Here is a 17,502-nt window from a genome sequence, read left to right as displayed (position 1 = left end):
TGGGTGTGGCTAGGCAGCCAGCCCTCCTCCCAGGGCCAGGGCTGGCCGGGGCCCAGGCCCAGGCTGGGGCGTGACATCCCAGAGCTCCTGGCCTTCGGCTGCGGGACTTCCCCACCTGGAGACACTGGCCCTGCCTGGGCTCCTCGTGGTGGATACCGGCTCTGCAGCAGCTTCCCCTTGTGCTCTCTGGTTATTTTTTCCCATTTTTCCCCATCCTGCAGCTTCTTCCGGTGAGATAGGAGGGTGGGAACCTGCCTGATCAGCCGCCCAATGTGTTCATGAGGTGTTTCACTTCCTGTTTCTCATGGGCCCTGGCTTCAGGGACCAAAGGTTGAGCAATCAGTCAGTCAACATATTTTTATTGAGCCCCTACTGTGTGCTCAGCCCTGAGAAGGGCAGGGCTGAGACACAGATATCAAGATACAAATGTGCTCCTGACTCTGGTAAGAACCCAGGGAGCCAGGGTTTCTATAAACATTGATCTCACACCTACTCTGTGCCAGGTGCTCAATCTCTCTCAGTCCCCGCCGCCATCCCACATGTAGGTGGCCTCCCTCCTGTCTTATAGACTAGGAAACTGAGGCACAGAGAGGTGAGGTGACTTCTCAGGTTATCCAGCTGGCAAGTAGCAGAGGCATTTGAACGTGGGTCCAGCTGGCGCAGAATCTGCTCTTCGCTATGACACCTGCTTCGCGAAGGCCCCCCACCTAGGAGAGCTGGCTTTCTGGCCTGGTTTCCAGAAACCCCAGGCTCAGCCTCACCCACTCCCCCGGCCCCCACCTCCCGCCACAGGAGCATTTCAATTACTACTCACTGGACACTGCCCTGGGCCACCTTGTCTTCTCTCTCAAGTATGATGTCATCGGGGACCAGGAGCACCTGCGGCTGCTGCTCAGGTGAGGGTGGGGTGAGGGGCCCCGTGACAGCGGGGGTGGGGGGGGCTGAGGTCCTATAATCTGAGAGCCCGTCTCATTTTACCCACTATTCTAATTGAGGCCCAGAGAGGACCAAGGATTTGCCAGAGGTTGCACAGCGCGTGAGAGCCTGAGCCAGACCTGGCCCCCATCCTCCCTGGGGCCTTCCTTTGTGTGGAGGGGCTCCAGTCTCCTTTTCCCACTGCCTAGCCCCTCATTGGTGGGCTTTCTCTTCCCAGGACCAAATGCCGGACATACCATGATGTCATCCCCATCTCCTGCCTCACCGAATTCCCCAATGTGGTCCAGATGGCAAAGGTGAGGCCTTGTTCCTTCATGCTGGGCTCCCGGTGGACTCCCCAGGTGGGCACACAGCTTGGGGGCTGCAGCGTGGCCTTAGCACACCCTCATGCGGCCCCATGTCTGAGGTCCTGCCTCTCACATGTTCCCACGATGTCCATCTGCTGGGCCTCTCTCCCCTGCCTGTGCATTTTGACACTGTTTTAGAGCACTTTCGGAAACGGGGGACCGCAGTTCTCTGCACCCTGTTCTGAGCAACAGTGAGCCCAGTCCTGCTTCAGCCTTGGTGGTAGCAGTTCCCTCTCCTGTCTGGGCCTGAGCCCGCCCTGACCTTGGCCTGGCTGTCCCAGAGGCCCCGCCCCCTCCTCCTGGCCCTGCCTTTAGGTGTCCCCTTATCTCCCCCGCAGCTGGTGTGTGAAGATGTGAATGTGGATCGATTCTATCCTGTGCTCTACCCCAAGGTACGGCCGGCCCTGGGCCCTGCTCACTGATGGCGGGTGGGCAGCTAGCGGACTGAGCGTTTGTGGGCACCTGCTGTGTGCAGGGTATTTTTCCTGTTTCTCACTTAATCCTCTCAATGACCCTGCAAAGTCCGCAGTTTGCAGAAGAGGAACCCGAGGCCCAGAAAGGTTCTGTGTCTTACCCAGGGATGCACAGCAGATAATAAAGGTCTACGTGTAAGCCCAGCGTTGCCAGCCTTGGAGGCGTGCCTTACCTCCAGGGACTCACTGTCGTTTGGGGACCCTCCCAAGGGCAACCTGTGCCCGTGAGCTGGGGGCCTTCACTGGCCTTGCCTTCTGACCCAGAGGAGACCTGGTGGGAGAGTAACACAAGCACCTTCATAAATCCTGCCCCACAGGTGGCAGCCACATTTCCGGGCACTGTGACAATGTGGGGAAAGGGTAGGGACTTCTGTCTGCAACGCGCCAAGGGAGATTCCTGAAAGAGGTGGGCCTTGAAAGACATGTAAACCCTGGTAGCTGTGGCTGAATTGTAGAGCAGGATACCGTTCCTGAGGGGTGGTGTGGTCCAGGAGAGGTCCCTGAAGGAAGGGGCCTTAGAAATTAGATGGCGTCTCTTAGTTACAGGAGGGGAAGCATGCCCAAGGTGAGGAGGGAGCTAGCTCAAGGCCCCACAGCAAGTTGGTGGGACTTGGCCTGTTCTCGAATGATGAGGTGGGTGTACAGAGGAGCCAGGGAGGGAGCTGGGTGTTACAGAATGGAATAGGGATGGAGGTTCATAGACAAAACTCAGGAGCAATGAGCTTGAATTTCAGAATCCAACAGATCTGAGTTCAAGGCCCACCTCTGCCTTGCAAGCCCTTGACCTTAGGCAAGGTACTTGAGCTCTGAACTTTGGTGTCTTCACCTGTAAAATGGGAGCAGCAGGAGTGTCTCCCTCATGGGCTTGTTCTGAGGATTAAATGAGGTGATTGACGTGGCATGCCAGGTGCCTGGCACATAGTAAGAACAATAAACAACAACTGGACAAAGCCATCTGTCTCACCCGTTGTCCTCTCCCCACAGGCTTCCCGGCTCATCGTCACCTTTGATGAACATGTTATCAGCAATAACTTCAAGTTCGGAGTCATTTATCAGAAGCTTGGGCAGGTGTGCTCACTTCCTCTTCCCTGCTCCCCCACCTACCTGGTTGTGTCCCTGGAACCTCAGACCTTTGGCAGGGAGGGTGCCTCCCCAGGGACTCGGTTTCCCAGGGCTGCCAGGGGTCCTCCTTCCAGCCTTCTCTGGGGTTGGGGGACAGGGCAGCTCAGGCGCTCCAGCTCCCTGACCTCCACCCTCCGTGTGTTCCCAGACCTCAGAGGAGGAGCTCTTCAGTACCAACGAGGAAAGCCCTGCCTTTGTGGAGTTCCTTGAATTTCTTGGCCAGAAGGTCAAACTGCAGGACTTTAAGGGGTGAGCATAAGGGTGGGATAAGGAGAGTACAATCTGACCCATGCCCTAGGGCAGGGAGGGAGCCCCCGTCCTGGCCCCACGGAGGCCTGGCCGGGGCTGGAGACTGAGCCGTGGCCTGGGGGGCCTGGGGCAGGTTCCGAGGAGGCCTGGACGTGACCCACGGGCAGACGGGGACCGAGTCTGTGTACTGCAACTTCCGCAACAAGGAGATCATGTTTCACGTGTCCACCAAGCTGCCCTACACAGAAGGGGACGCCCAGCAGGTAGTCTGGGCACCCACCCACCCACCTGCTTCCCACCTGTCCTCCTCTTCCCCCCTGCCGGTCCGTTCAGTGCCCGCGAGATCAGGCTCAGGGGGCCCTGGGATATGGAGGATGGAAGTGTTCCAGTCCCTGCTATTTATGGGCTCTAGTTGGGGCAGGGGAGACAAGATATTACAAGGTTGTGAAAGCCTCAGTTTTCCCATCTGTAAAATGGGGATAATAATGGCGCCTACCTCATAGGTGAGCGTAAGTGAAGGATGTACATACAGTGGCTGGAAGGCAGTAATGCGGTAACTCAACAAAGAGGAGTTAATCTTTCTACAGGGAGTGAAGGGCATTATGGGGTCACATGGGGAGGACTTAGATTTGGCAGAGGTGGGAGTCAGGAAAAGCTTTCAAGATAAAGTGCCTTTTAGGCTGCAGAGGAGCTGGGAGAAGTGGGGGGAGTGTTCCAGGTGGAGAGAACGGCTTCTGCACAGGCCTGAAGGTGAGGGATTGTAGGGCAAGTCCTGGGAGCTAACCTTGGAAATGGGCCGCCTTGACCTACGGTTCCTGCAGAACTGTCTGCCTCACCCCACCCCCACCCCCGGGGGCTAAACCGGTAGTGTGAGAAAAACGGAAATATTTCTTTCTTTCTTTACTGTCATTTTATTTTCTTTAATGAGATTTTCTGTTCATTTTAGCAACATGAATTTAAACTGGGTGGAACTTGTTTATTCAAGAGGGGTCACATTTGGGTATTTAAACAAGAAAAGGGCTGAGAGGCAGGGCCTGGGGACCATGTGTTCAAGTCCCCTAACTCACTCTAGGGCCTTGCAAGTCACTTCTCTCTCAGCCCCCCATTCATCTGTCACAGGATTCCAAGAAAACAAAAATAATTTTAAGACAAGTTTCTCACCACATTTTGGGAGGGGAGTGAATCCTTAGATGTGCCCTCTGCCTACCCCAGAGCCTTCCCACCCCCACCCCCATGGGTACCTTCCCCCACGCCCAGTGGCCCCTCTTTGGCCAGTTGTGAAGGCCTACGGCCCTGTGCTCAGTTGCAGCGAAAGCGGCACATCGGAAACGACATCGTCGCTGTGGTCTTCCAGGATGAGAACACACCCTTTGTACCTGACATGATTGCGTCCAACTTCCTGCATGCCTATGTGGTGGTGCAGGCCGAGGGTGGGGGGCCCGACGGCCCCCTCTACAAGGTGGGTGATCCCAGAGCCTCCCAGAACATCGGTCACTGTCCCAGGCACAGCACCGCCTCACTCCCTACGGAGCCTCCACGAGCCTCAGCATTCCCAGCTGTACATGGCGGGGCTGTCCTGAGGGCTCTGAGCCCTCTTCTTGCTCCAACGATGGAGGATTCCCATCCTGCCCTCTGTGTTCCCTGAGGTTCCCCCTCAAAGAGGCCGCTTCGCCTCCTTCCCCTTGACCATTCTCAGTGACTCCTGAGACACCCCTTCCCCCCACTCAAGTTCAGGGCCAAGGATGGAGGAGCTGCAGTCTGGGGTTTAGCCACGCCATCAGCAGTCACTGACCCTCCCCTGCCAGGGAGCAGGCCCTGAGCCCAGCATGGGGCAGGATAAGGAGGGCAGTAGGGGTGTCCGGCGGGTGTGGGGACTCCACAGGAACTGCTGCCCTCCCTTCCAGGTCTCTGTCACGGCCAGAGATGATGTGCCCTTCTTTGGGCCCCCACTCCCGGACCCTGCTGTGTTCAGGAAGGTGAGAGGCTGCCCCCAGCCCCTGTCAGGGGTGGGACAGAAAGCGTGGGGGCCGGGAGGGGGTACGCACATTCTACCATACTAGGTCCTGAAGCCCCGCTGCATGCCAGGGCAGCTGGGCTCCCCTGACTGCACCTGAGACCTGGCTTTCCTGTCCATCTTGCTAAAAATTATGCCCTTTATTTACAAAGTCACAGAACAAGCTGGATCATTGTTTTACATTTTTCCATAGCAGACTCCGTGGCTTGCCTCATTTCGATTATCTTTTGGACAATGAGTCTTCTTCCTTCTAAAATGTTTAGGGAGGGGGCACATGTCTCTCTTGCCTCTCAAGAAGCCTCATCTAGAGCCTTGGCTTTAGTCCCCACAGACTGAAGTAGTAGGAGCCCCCAAGCAGGCCCCTTACCTCTGTGGGTTTGCTCTCCTGAGGGGCGGGCAGCCGTGAAGGGCCTAGGGGGCCCTGCAGGTGCCAGGGCTGGGGAGCTGGGCCCAAGGAGGTGCCCTGGGGGTGAGGAGGGTGACATCTGGGCTTCGGCAGGATGTGGCTCAGGGACCCCAGCCCTTGACACACAGGGGCTCAGCCCCTTGTCTCTGTTTGCCTGACCCCCTCTTTCTGCTCTCTACACTCGGGGCTCCCAGGGGCCTGAGTTCCAGGAATTTTTGCTGACAAAACTGATCAATGCTGAGTATGCCTGCTACAAGGCAGAGAAGTTTGCCAAACTGGAGGTGAGGATGGGCTGCGAGGGCTGAGCCCCTCCTCGCAATTTAGAATTTTAGCCCTGCCCCTTGGGGAGGGAAAAGCCAAGTTCAGACCTTGGCCTTAGGGAGGGCTGCTAGGGGACTACGGATTTACAGATGAGTAGGGCTAGGGTCAAGGGAGAGGACGCAAGGCATTTCTAGGGAGGTGTGAGCCATGCCCGGGAGGGGCTGGTGGGCAGGCCGGCACCGAGGACTGCGTGGGGGGAGGGCAAAGGAGGGGCCTGAGAGAAGCCTGGCGCAGGCTTGTGGGGTGGGGGTGGGGGCGGGGGCGGGGCCCAGGCCCACTCCCCACTCACCCAGAGGGTGGCCGGGATTTGAACTGTGGGACCGAACGGGTGATCACTGGGGTCTCTCCCGACGACCTGGACCTGGCCCACAGGAGCGGACACGGGCTGCCCTCCTGGAGACACTCTATGAGGAACTACACATCCACAGCCAGTCCATGATGGGCCTGGGCGGCGACGAGGACAAGATGGAGAACGGCGGAGGTGGCGGCGGCTTCTTCGAGTCTTTCAAGGTGAAGGTCCAGGTCTACCTGGGCTCAGAGGGCCAGGGGCCAGGCCGGGTTGCAGTCCGAGGCAGACAAGCATAGGGGTGTGGCTAGAGGCGGGCTCGCTTTAGGGGTGGGGTGGGGGCGTGGTTAGGGGTGGGGCTAAAGGACGCTTGGGGGTGTGGTTAGAGGCGGGCTCCCGTGGGGGTGGAGTTGGATGGGGGTGTGGCTCGCGGTGGACTTAGGCTCTAGGAGGGTGGGCTTACCCTTGCTGTGTTCTGAGACCGGGTAGAGCTTGCAGCTGGGAGTGTAAGGTGGAGCTCTGGAGAGGAGCTAAAGGTTGGAGGAGGGGCCTACGAATGGGGGCGGAGGCTGCCTGGGAGTTCCCCCGAAGGTTGGAGCCCTCTGGGTGGCAACAAGATGTCTCTGGTGCCAAGGGTGGTGGCTACTAGGTCAGCATGTAAGGAAAGAGGAGGAGGCCTCTGTCCTGGTCGAAGTAAAAAAATAGGTCCTGGAGGGGTATGTGATCCAAACGGCCCTAGGAGAGGGACCTGGCCTGTGAGGCCATCAGCTTGGATGACCGGCCCTGGCTGTCTCTGGTTGAGCTTAGTGTTAGGAGCACAGACGTCCTGCGTGCAAACTCCAGCTCTGTCACCAGCTTGCTCATTCTCTGAGCCTTAGTTTCTTTATCTGTCAGGTAGGGCAATGGCAACTTGTCTCATGCAATTGTTAAGAATTATTTGTAAAGCCATTAGATCAGTGCAATGGAAGTTAAAAGCAAAATATGAATCCCTGACCATCTGCCTCAGCAACCGTTGACCAAAGTGAGAGGCAGAGGGAGGAGTTCCTTTCCTCCTCAGATAGCGCCTGGACTCCTCCAGACGGCAGGTCCCCGGGCAGTGCTTCTTTGCTACCATCTGCTCCACCCATAGGAGGAGGACTGGCCACCCTCCAGGTGCCCAGCCGGGCCCCGCCCTCACCCCAGGCAGGCCACAAAGCTGGAGATGTGGGTTCATCTGAGGGGATTAGGTCAGCTGCCCAGGTCTGCCCTGGAATAAAGCGAACAGACCGTCTTTGAAAAAGAGGCCTGAGGAGAGCCCTGCGTCTGCCCACTGGAGACAGGGATGGGTGGGGTGAGCATGGGTCTGGGGTGTCTTCTTTGGGGGAGGGCTCCAGGGATCCCATGTCGTGCTGGTGCTGGACAGTGGACCTGGATTACGTCAGAGGATTTCTCAGAGGCAGCAGAGCTCACAGTCAAGGATTCTGGTTTGACACGTGGGTTCCGGACTTGCCTCTGCTCCGTTTCAGCAAGTGTAAAACGGGCGTGGTAGCAACGCCTACCTACTCCATGGGGCGACTGAATAAGAGAGCGAATGTAAAGTACCTGGCCCCATAGTAAACACTTAGTATGGACTGACTGAAAAAGCAAGGGAGGGAGGAAAAAGAACTGTAGGAAGGTTTCCTAAAAGAAACAGACCGAGATCCCTGGGGGGGCTCTCTGTGCATGTTTTTGGCCACGACCCAGTACTTTGTTCAGTCCTCACAACTACCACACGAGAGACTCACAGGCCCCAAGGGGTAAGGGGCTTGCCCCAGGTCACCCAGCAAGTTGGTGGCAGAGCCAAGGCCCAAACTGCCCTTGGCACCATGTGGACCTGACTCTTGTGTGGCCTCATGCAAAAGGACTTCCTGGGGTCACTCAGAGTGGCATTGGTGGGGAGGACCCAGATGCCTGGATTCCTGGGTGTCCCTGAGGGGCAGGTGCTTATGAAGCCCTTGCCTCTCCTGCCCTCATTCCACCTTCGCAGCGGGTCATCCGGAGCCGCAGCCAGTCCATGGATGCCATGGGACTAAGCAACAAGAAGCCCAACACCGTGTCCACCAGCCACAGTGGGAGCTTTGCACCAAACAACCCTGACCTGGCCAAGGCTGCTGGAATAGTGAGTCCCCTCCCCCGGAGGCCGTCGGCTCTCACCTGCCCCCATTGGCCTGCTATCTGATGGTCATCCATCCTGGGCTCTAGGCTCGGCCTAGCCACTGCTCTCCATAGGGGTCAAGTGCCCAGGCCATAACACTGTGATGCTGAGGGTCTCTTTCCCAGCTCCTCGGCCCTCCCCTCCTCCTGGCCCCTTATTCACGTGTGACTTTGGGTCAGCTCTGGGGCAGCCTCTATGTCACATTTCTTATTGAGCACCTACTGTCTATCATGTGCTGGGAATTGGGCTGCTGTGTGAGCACCTACTGTGTGAGCACCTACCTCCTTGAGTTTCTGGGAGCACCTACTGTGTGTGTCAGGCTGTGGGCATGCACTGTGTGTCCGGACCCGGATTTCTCTGTGAGCACCTGCTGTGTGCCTGGCTCTGAGATGCTGGTGGGGACCTGGGTTGTTGTGTGGACATGTACTCTGTGAGCACCCACTGTGTGTCAGGTCCTGTGTGCCCAGCCCTGGGCTGTCGTGTGAGAACCTTCTGTATGTCAGAAAATGGGCGGCTGAATGAGCACCTAGTGTGTGCTAAGCCTGGAGGTCAGTGAATACGCACTCTGTGTCAGGAGGTGAGCTGTCGTGTGAGCAGTTACCCTGTGAGCGCCTACTTCTGTGTGCCTGGCTCTAGGCTGCTGTGTGACACCGCCTGTGTGCCAGGGCCTATGTGGCCGTGGCTACCTACTGTGTGTCAGAATTGGGCTTCTGTGTGAGCATCCCCTGAGTGAGCACCTCCTGTGTGATTACTTACTGTCCGCCGGGCTCTGTGGGACTCTGCTACTAATAATACTCAGGGGGTGTGCTCGGTCACACAGGATGGGTAAGGCCTTCGGCCGTGGGCCTAGCTGCTTTCCGCCACCTACTGGCCACCCCCTGCACTGCACCCACTGCTCTGCTCCCTGCTCCCCATCCATCCGCCTGCCTTATCCATCCGTCCATGCATCCCTCCCTCCCCCCTTCCCTCCATCCCTCCATCCTTCCATCCCTCCATCAACCATTTATTGGCTGTCTGCTGCATGCCAAACCCTGTGCTTAGTGCTGTGAGGCTGTGTCACTTGTGGTGAGAAGGACCTCCCACCCCAATCCTGCCCCATGATCTGGCCTGGTCAGGGAGCAAGGCGGGTCCTCCGCTGTCCAGCAGTCACGAGGCCCAGTGTCATTGGAGAAGCAAGCCCACCCTCCCCGCAACTCAGACTTACAAGCCACTCCCTTCCTCGCTGGAGTGGCCCAGCCTCCTGTGGGTGGCTGTAGAGGGGCCCCGGAGACAGGGCCCTGCCAGCAGCACCCACCATGGCAGTAACCAGACCCATTTCTGTTTTTGTTTTTGCACAACTCCTCCCTCTCTTCATTTGGCTTCCTATTCCTTCCACTCTCCTGTTTCCTTGTTTCTCCTTCCCCTTCTCTCTCTTCTCTCATCCTCCCTGTGGCCTCTCGCCACATTTTTTTCTCACCTTCTTACACATTGATATTTCTTCTGTCCTCTGGACCCGCCTTCTTACTCCCTCTCCTCCTCCCTCCCTCCCTCCCACTGTTTTCTCCCATCCTTCCCGTGTCTGTCTGTGTCTCCTCCCTGGGCCCATCTTTGTGTCTGTCTGTCTCTATTTCAACCTGTGCCCCGCCTGCGGGCCCCTCCCACGTGTTCCTGTCTCTGTATAACCATCTGTTTGTCCATCTCTCTTTCCCTTGTCCCCTCTACCTCTCTTCCTATCTCTCCTCCCCTTGGCTCCCTGGCCTCGTCTTCCTCTCTCCCAACCCCCACCCCACTCTCTTGTTTCTCTCTGTCTGCCCTTCCCGCCTTCCCCTGTCTGTCCTCTCGGTGTTTCCGTCCTGCCATCTCTTTCTCTCTCTCTGACTCTCTCCATGTCTGTCTGTCTGTCTCTCTCTCTGCCCCACCTCCTGCTGCTTGCCAGTCATTGCTTATTCCTGGGAAAAGTGCGAGTAGATTCGGACGCCGGGGCAGTGCCATAGGCATAGGAACCGTGGAAGAGGTTGTCGCCCGCGGGGCCGCCGGCTCTGGAGGCTGTCTGCACGCGCTCTTCTCTGCTCGCTCTCAGGACGGAGGCCATATTGGGGACGTTGCCCCCCTTTCCCCCGGACAGGCCCAAGGGCGTGCAGGTCGGAGTGCTGGCAGCTCTGATGGCACTCAGCACCTGCTTTGGGGCCTGGTACCTATGCCAGAGCCAGTGCCCCCTGCCAGGGGCTTCTGGCCCTGCCCTGCTCTGCTCCTGGGACCCTGGCCCAGTCCCTGCCACAGCCTGGTACCCAAAAACCCTCTGCCCAGCCACACGTCCCCCAATATCGCCAGTTCTGCATGGAGCTCCATCCCTCCCCTCTGCCCTGACTCCCCCTCCCCACCATGAAGTGGCCTGGGGGGTTCCTGCCCTCCATGCCTTTCTGGGGCCCACCTCCTGTGTGTGTGGAAACGAGGGTTGGGGGGGTGTGTCATCTGCTGGCCCAGAACCGCCCCCAGCCAACTTGGAGAGTCTCAGGTGGGGCGGGGCCAGCATGGGGCAGGGGCTTGGGTTGCTATGCCCACTCTCTCCCCACTGACCCTGGGCTGCAGGTCCTGTGAAGCCCTGGAGGGTGGAGAGGGGGCAGTCACTGTGAGGACTTGGCCCCTCCCAGCCCAAGCGGCTGCCAGCTGCCTCAGGCCCAGCCCTGCTGTGTGATCTCATGGGGGGGGGGCCGCCTTGCCCTTGCCCTTGCCCTTACCCTTACCCTTACCTTTACTGGGCCTGTTTCCCTCTGTAAGCTGGAAGGGCGTCCTCTGGAGATGGACATTTTCTCTTGTTCTTTCTTGCTCTTTGCCTCTGCTTCAGGGCCTGGAGCAGCAGGGCTCAGGGTGGCATGTGGGGGGCACCCGGGCTCCCAGGGCAGGTGGGCACTGAGTTGGGGGCCTCTCCCCGCAGTCACTGATCGTCCCTGGGAAGAGCCCCACAAGGAAGAAGTCCGGCCCCTTTGGCTCACGCCGCAGCAGTGCCATTGGCATCGAGAACATACAGGAGGTGCAGGAGAAGAGGTGGGTGGGGCGGGGCGGCTGGGATGCGCCTGCGTCTCCTCTGACCCCTTCCCTGACGCCCACTCAGTGCAAAGCAAAGCAGGCAGGAGGGAATGCCCACCGTTCTGCGCCTCGGTTCCCCACTGCTGACAGCTGTACGGTCAAGTTCCTGTTGGGCGCCAGGCCAGCTTGTCACGTAATGTGATACGTTTTCATCCACTCAGCAGTTCTGCTGGCTCCCTGGGGGTCCCACCTTGCGCATCAGGATGCTGTAGGTCAGCGGGCTCAGGGGTTTGCCCAGGTCACACAGCCAGTGGTGGGCAGAGCCCGGATTTCTGGCTATTCCTTGGGGGTCTGTGTGTCCATCTGCGTGTGCGGGGGTGGGCGGTGTGCTGTACTAGCAGCAGGCAGCTCCTGGGAAGCCGAGCATAGTTCTTGGGTGTGAATCCCGCCTTTACCACATTGGGGCTATGTGACCTTGGGAAAGCCACTGTACCTCTCTGAGCCTCATTGTCCCGCTCTGAAAGGTGAGGGTAAGAACACAACCAACATCATGGGGCTGGTAGGGGGATGCAGTGCATGTGAAGCAGGGTGGCAGGTGCACTTAGGCTCGGGAATGGTGCTGGCATCGTCCTCAAATCCTGGGTTCAAGTATTGGCTTTGGTGTGTCCTAGACAGGTTCCCTCCTGTCTCTGGAGTCCAGATTCCTGATCCATAACGGGACAATTGTACCCGCTTCCATGGAGAGGAGGGCTCGGGTGCGTCCTGTCTTATGTAGGTGCTCCGTGGTACCTGCCCGGGCCTGGCTGCTTGGCCGCAGGGCTGCTCCGAGGCCGGCCTCTGCGGACACAGGGTATGGGAATAAGCCAGGCGGTGCCCATGACCTGCTCTCGCCACCTGGGCCTCATTCTACCTGATGCCAGGCCCGGTGCTGAGTCCCCCCACCGCCCCCCTGTGCCCCGCAGGGAGAGCCCCCCGGCTGGCCAGAAGACTCCAGACAGCGGGCACGTCTCACAGGAGCCCAAGTCCGAGAACTCGTCCACCCAGAGTTCCCCAGAGATGCCAACGACCAAGAACAGGTTGGGGCTCATTTATTCCATCCCCGCCTGGGCCTGGGGCTGCCAGGGGGGCCTGGGGCTGCCAGGGGGGCCTGGGCACTCTCTCATGTCCTCCTCGACACATACAAGCTCTGGAATACAGTGGTGACTGGCGCATACATGGAGTGACAACCCAGTGTGACATATGCTGATGAGCTATTTCTAGATAGTCACGGTCAGAGGAGAACAAAGCAGGGATGCAATGAAGAATGACTTGGGTGGGTGACTGGGTGGGGGAGTGAGGTGGGTGCTCAGCGGAGACATCGACAAAGGGCTGAGGTTTGAATTGAGAGCTGAGTGAGGCGTCAGCCCTTCAGAGGGAAGCGGGTCCCGGGTAAGCAGCACAGCCAGTGCAAAGGCCCTGGGGCATGCTTGCAGGATGGGAGAAGGGCTGTGCTTTGGAGCCGAGCGAGTGAGGGGCCAGGGCCCCGTGAAGGGGCTGGGGCTGGGGCTGGGGCGGGGGCAGGAATGGAAGCAGGGAGGGCGGCCAGCAGGCTGCCCCTCCGTTCAGTGCTTGTTGCCCCTCTGTGCCGGCTCTGGGAGCAATGAGAGGCTTCAGCCCGGCATGAAGAGTCAGGCACATGAACAGAGAAGCAGGGAAGGGTGACAGGGATGGCGGGAGACAAGGCATGCAGGACCCAGAGCGGGGAGGCCACGCGCCTACGGGAGGAGGAATCGGGGGGCCCTCCCTGAGTAGGGGCCCTTGGCTGATTTTTGGAGGATGAATTTCCTTTTTGGGATTTGAGGGAAAGAATAAGACTCCAGGCAGGAGACACAAGGGCCTGAGTGTGGAACAAAGCAGAGAGAGGGCTAAGAGCGCAGCCTGTGGCATTGGAGGGCCCGGACCCTGTCCCTTCTGCCGCATACGGCTGCTGACTGGGGCTGTGTGCCTGCCCCTCTGTGCCTTGGTGTCTCCTCATCTGTAAGATGGGTCTAATAACAACAGCAATGAGATATTTCAGGTAAAAGCACTTAGAACAGTGCCTGGCACAGGGCAAATGTGCACTAGATGATAGTATCCTTAATAGTTATTGAAACAAAGCCCCCAAAATTAGACTTTATCTGGGGAGCCCTGAGATGGTTTTGAGCAGGGTGGGGACATGACCAGACCCACATGTTCAGAAGGACAGTGGCGGGGGCAGGCCCAGAGGCCTAGGGAGCTGTAAAGCAACCACAAAGGTGCCAGGCAGGCTGTCGGCGGGCCTCCCGGGGCTGGGAGGGCGGAGGACGGGGCCTCGGCCCAGGAGGGGCCCTGAGTGGGTGCAGCTGATGGGGTGCTGTCTGTGGCAGAGCGGAGACAGCAGCCCAGAGAGCAGAAGCGCTGAAGGACTTCTCCCGCTCCTCGTCCAGCGCCAGCAGCTTCGCCAGCGTGGTGGAGGAGACGGAGGGTGTGGACGGGGACGATACCGGCCTGGTGAGAGCCCCACGGAGCAGGGGCGCTCCAGCACAGACGGGCACGGGGGCTCTGTGGTCCCTGGAGCCGCTTTGGGTAGAAGCACGAGCCGGGGTGTGGCTCAGATGTGATGGGGGGTCCAGCCCGAAGGAGTAGCGCAGACTAACCCTCCCCTGCTCGTGAGACTTCCACGCTCCCGAGGGTCCCCCGCAGAGAGCCCAAGCCCAGACACCTTGGAAGACCCCGTCCCTCCCTCCTTCCCCACCTTCCTCCCTCCCTCCCTCAGCCTCATCTCTTACCACCTCAGCAATTCTGTACGCCTTGCAGTCCCCCAAACGCTCTAGGCTTACCCCACCCCAGCCCTTTGCCCGTGCGTTGCTCTGACTGAGTCCCACCCGTCCTCCTCGGCCCAGCGCACGTCTGCTCCTTCTGTAAGCCCTTCCTGACGGTCTCCTCCCGGGGTAGGTCAGGAACCCCCGCTCTATGCTCACAGGCCCCTGGGCTATGCCCTTCGCACCTTTCGCCCTCTTCAACACACTTTCGGCGGACACCTGTCCCTTGCCAGGCCCTCTCCCACGTGCTGCAGGCACAGCTGGGAACAGTGCAGGCCAGGCTCTGCCTGATGGGGCCTGGAGTCTAGAATCACAAGAGGCTCTTCACAGTCTGTCTCGCCTCCTGGCCTTTGGGGTCTCTGAGGGCAGAGACCGTGCCCTATGTCTCTCGGTGGCTTGGCCCAGGGGAACATCAGTGAATGTTTGTTGGATGAATGAATGGGAATGTGTGGTGTGTGCCTGTTCCCACTGTGTCCCGCTGTGGTCTCCCCGGAGCAGACATTGCCCAGCCGCCATCCTCTCTGCAGGGAGGCAAGGGTGGGGGCGTGTGGACTGAAGCAGGGCAGAGGTCGCTGGAGGGCGAGGGCAGCCAAGCCAGGGCCATGAATGAGTCTAACCTCCCTCTCCCCTCCCTCCATCCCCAGGAGAGCATCTCGTCCTCGGGGACCCCGCACAAGCGGGACTCCTTCATCTATAGCACGTGGCTGGAGGACAGTGTCAGCACCACGAGCGGGGGCAGCTCCCCAGGTACCAGGCCAGGAGCAGCTGCCCCTGCCAGGCAGGGCCTTCTCGTGGCAGAAGGGGGATGGGGCTGGGCACAGAGGGGTGAAACCACTTCTCAGGCCCCGGGTCGTTGGTATGTGACACCGGGGACAGTGGGTGGGTCATCATTCAGCCTAAGATGATTGAGTGGCTTGGAGGGCTGGTAGCCTCTGAAAGGGTCTTGGAGGATGGCGGGGAGGTAAAGAAGGGAGTCAGGGTGGGGTTGCCTGGGGGAAGAACCCGGCGGGGTTGGGGAGCACCAGCCAGTGCCGGCTGCCCATCCACGCCCGCCTCCCTGGTGCCTCCCCACGGCCAGTGAGGTGGCTCCCTCCTGCCCCCTTCCCCAGGCCCCTCACGGTCACCCCATCCAGACACTGGCAAGCTGGGGGACCCTGCATGTCCAGAGATCAAGATCCAGCTGGAAGCAGCTGAGCACCACACACCCCAGCTGGTACGTGCCACCTCGGGGGGGGGGGGGACCAGGGATGGGGACTGGACCGCGAGGCCCCCCAGGCCAGGAGGGGTTGGGTTCGTTCGGTCTGGGCACTGTCAGTGACTTCTGCTTGCCTGTGTCTTCTGCCCCTCGTCATCATCTGGCCTGTCCCCTGGCTCGTCGCCATTCTCTGTCTGTGCAGGGCTGTTAGCCAGGCTCCCCTCGGAAGGTGACTGAACAGGTCAGGCCCAGCCCTCAGCTCTTGTTTGGTGGGAAGAGGGTGGGCATGAGCAGGGGGGTGGGCCAACTCCCCCTGTTCCTCTGTCCCTTCTCTGGACTGAGAGCTTTGTATCTGGGTTCAAATCCTCTGCCACTCAGATACTGGGTGGCTTGGACAGGTCATTGGCCCCTCTCTGGGCCTCAGTTTCCTTATCTGCGCAGTGGGGCTTAGTAAGTGCTACCTTATGAGTTGCTGGGAGGGCTCGATGGGAGCCTGAAAGGGACCTGGGAATTGCCAGGACGGAGGGGTCTGGGGAATTCCCAGTGGGAAGCAAAGACCCAGAGCCTGGAGCTCCAAAGGCGGGCCCTGTCTCCCTGCTTCATGGTGTCTCCTTCTCCCTTTATCCTGCAGATGAGGCCGAAGAAGCACAAAGTGAAGATGCTGTGTCAAATCCAGGCCAATGGGACCTCTGCCCCCAAGGCCACCACCAGCCCTTGGGCTGCCCCCTGTCTCCCCACCCCTCCCCTTGGCCCACCAGCTAGGCTGTCTCTGCAGGGCAGAGCCATCCAGACCTGGGAGCGGGGAAGCTGCTGGCATCATCCTTACCCCCCGAGGCCGGGGGGCCAGGCTGGTGCAGGGAGTGGTCAGTTGCAGCAAGACTCCAGGCCTGGCTGGCCCCACCCGGGGCCCTCCATCACACCTTAGTGCCCCTGTAGACTCAGGGGGAGCAAGGTGGGAAAGGGGACCAAGCGATCTCAGATCACACCGAGCCTGCCGGCAGTGGGATGTGAGGTGTGACGGGCACTGGGTTGGGAGTCCTGAGTCCTGGCTTCCAATTTGGGTTCTGCTATGTGACTCTGGGCAAGTCACTCTCCCTCTCTGGGAGCCTCAGCTACAAATGGACAAGATTATTTCAGAGGTCACTGAAGACTGTGATTCTGTGCACCTGCTCCAGAATGGGGGACTGTCCTTCCAGGGGCCTCCCACCACCCCACCTTGCTTCTTAGGGTCCCTGGGGCCCCAGGTGGGCTAAGGGGCAGGGAACTGGCTACACCCATTGCCCCTCCTGGGCCCTCAAGCTCTGCCACAGATCTGCCGATGCCCTGTCCACTGCCTCCACGTGACGGGCAAGTGACCCCTTGCGGGAGGGAGGGGAACCTACCTGGCTCCTCAGCCAGCACCCAGCTTCACCCCTGCCGTCCCATACTCTGGGTACTCAAGGCTGACGGGTCTCTGCTGGCCTAGAGTTACAGGTCTCGCCTTTGTGACCCCCCCGCCCATGGAGGGGGTTGCCAGGCACAGCTGCTGTGAGTCCACATCCTTGTGTGTGTCTGTCCACACTTTTTAGGTGCCACGCCAAAGGCCAGCCTTCCCGCCCCAACACCCATTTGGGAAGCCCCCGTGGCCGTGTGTATGTTGGTAACAGTTGTACAAAATAAATTCTATTTATCGCTATTGTACCCCGAGTTGGACCTGGCTTTGCATGGACCCTGCCCAGATCAACTCCAGATGGGTTTCATTGGTACCAAGGTGCCGGGACGGGGGGCCATCTCCCCAGCTCCCTAGTCAGAGCTGCTGGGTCTGGGGCCCCCTCCAAGGCCAAACCACAAGTCCGAAGCACAAACCATGGCTTCCTCCCCCGGCGCTGCCCTTCCCTCTGCCCCATTCCTTTCTCCACGGGGGAAGAACATGGCTTTGAATCCGGCCGACCCAGGTTTGAGTCCTGGCACCATCTACTAGCTGGGTGGCAGTGGGGAACTTACTAGCTTCTCTGAGCTGCAGTTTCTACTTATATAAAATGGGAGCAACAGGACCAAACCTAAGGGTTTGTTGTGTGCCTGGCACACAGTGGGCGCTCAATGAAGAACCTCCCCCTTCTCATGCTCAGTGAAGCCCAAGATTTCCCCTCTGTGGCCACCAGGGGGCGGCGAGGGA

The 17,502-nt window shown here is 59.3% G+C and overlaps 1 protein-coding gene across 5 annotated transcripts in view; it reads left to right on the top strand.

Annotated features, from left to right (window-relative positions):
- The window catches only part of RAP1GAP (RAP1 GTPase activating protein), a 62,286-nt gene extending 45,305 nt beyond the window's left edge, over positions 1-16,981 (top strand). For all 5 annotated transcript variants that reach the window (XM_054571689.1, XM_054571684.1, XM_054571687.1 and 2 more), the window contains 19 exons: positions 793-896; positions 1,154-1,232; positions 1,622-1,675; positions 2,741-2,824; positions 3,027-3,127; positions 3,261-3,390; positions 4,431-4,586; positions 5,032-5,103; positions 5,742-5,828; positions 6,241-6,378; positions 8,160-8,291; positions 10,243-10,320; positions 11,242-11,351; positions 12,296-12,409; positions 13,718-13,841; positions 14,797-14,899; positions 15,262-15,365; positions 15,550-15,588; positions 15,979-16,981. In XM_054571689.1, the coding sequence (XP_054427664.1) occupies positions 793-896; positions 1,154-1,232; positions 1,622-1,675; positions 2,741-2,824; positions 3,027-3,127; positions 3,261-3,390; positions 4,431-4,586; positions 5,032-5,103; positions 5,742-5,828; positions 6,241-6,378; positions 8,160-8,291; positions 10,243-10,320; positions 11,242-11,351; positions 12,296-12,409; positions 13,718-13,841; positions 14,797-14,899; positions 15,262-15,365; positions 15,550-15,558 (1,779 nt within the window). In that variant the 3' untranslated portion in view covers positions 15,559-15,588; positions 15,979-16,981. The remainder of the gene's footprint in view (positions 1-792; positions 897-1,153; positions 1,233-1,621; positions 1,676-2,740; positions 2,825-3,026; positions 3,128-3,260; positions 3,391-4,430; positions 4,587-5,031; positions 5,104-5,741; positions 5,829-6,240; positions 6,379-8,159; positions 8,292-10,242; positions 10,321-11,241; positions 11,352-12,295; positions 12,410-13,717; positions 13,842-14,796; positions 14,900-15,261; positions 15,366-15,549; positions 15,589-15,978) is intronic.
- Positions 16,982-17,502: the final 521 nt, after the last annotated feature.

Source organism: Pteronotus mesoamericanus, unplaced genomic scaffold (assembly GCF_021234165.1).
Source record: "Pteronotus mesoamericanus isolate MK-2021 breed Mesoamerican mustached bat unplaced genomic scaffold, CSHL_Meso_final contig_221, whole genome shotgun sequence".
Taxonomy (NCBI): Eukaryota; Metazoa; Chordata; class Mammalia; order Chiroptera; family Mormoopidae; genus Pteronotus; species Pteronotus mesoamericanus.
Note: the sequence above shows the minus strand (reverse complement) of the source record. Positions and strands in the feature narration are given on the sequence as shown.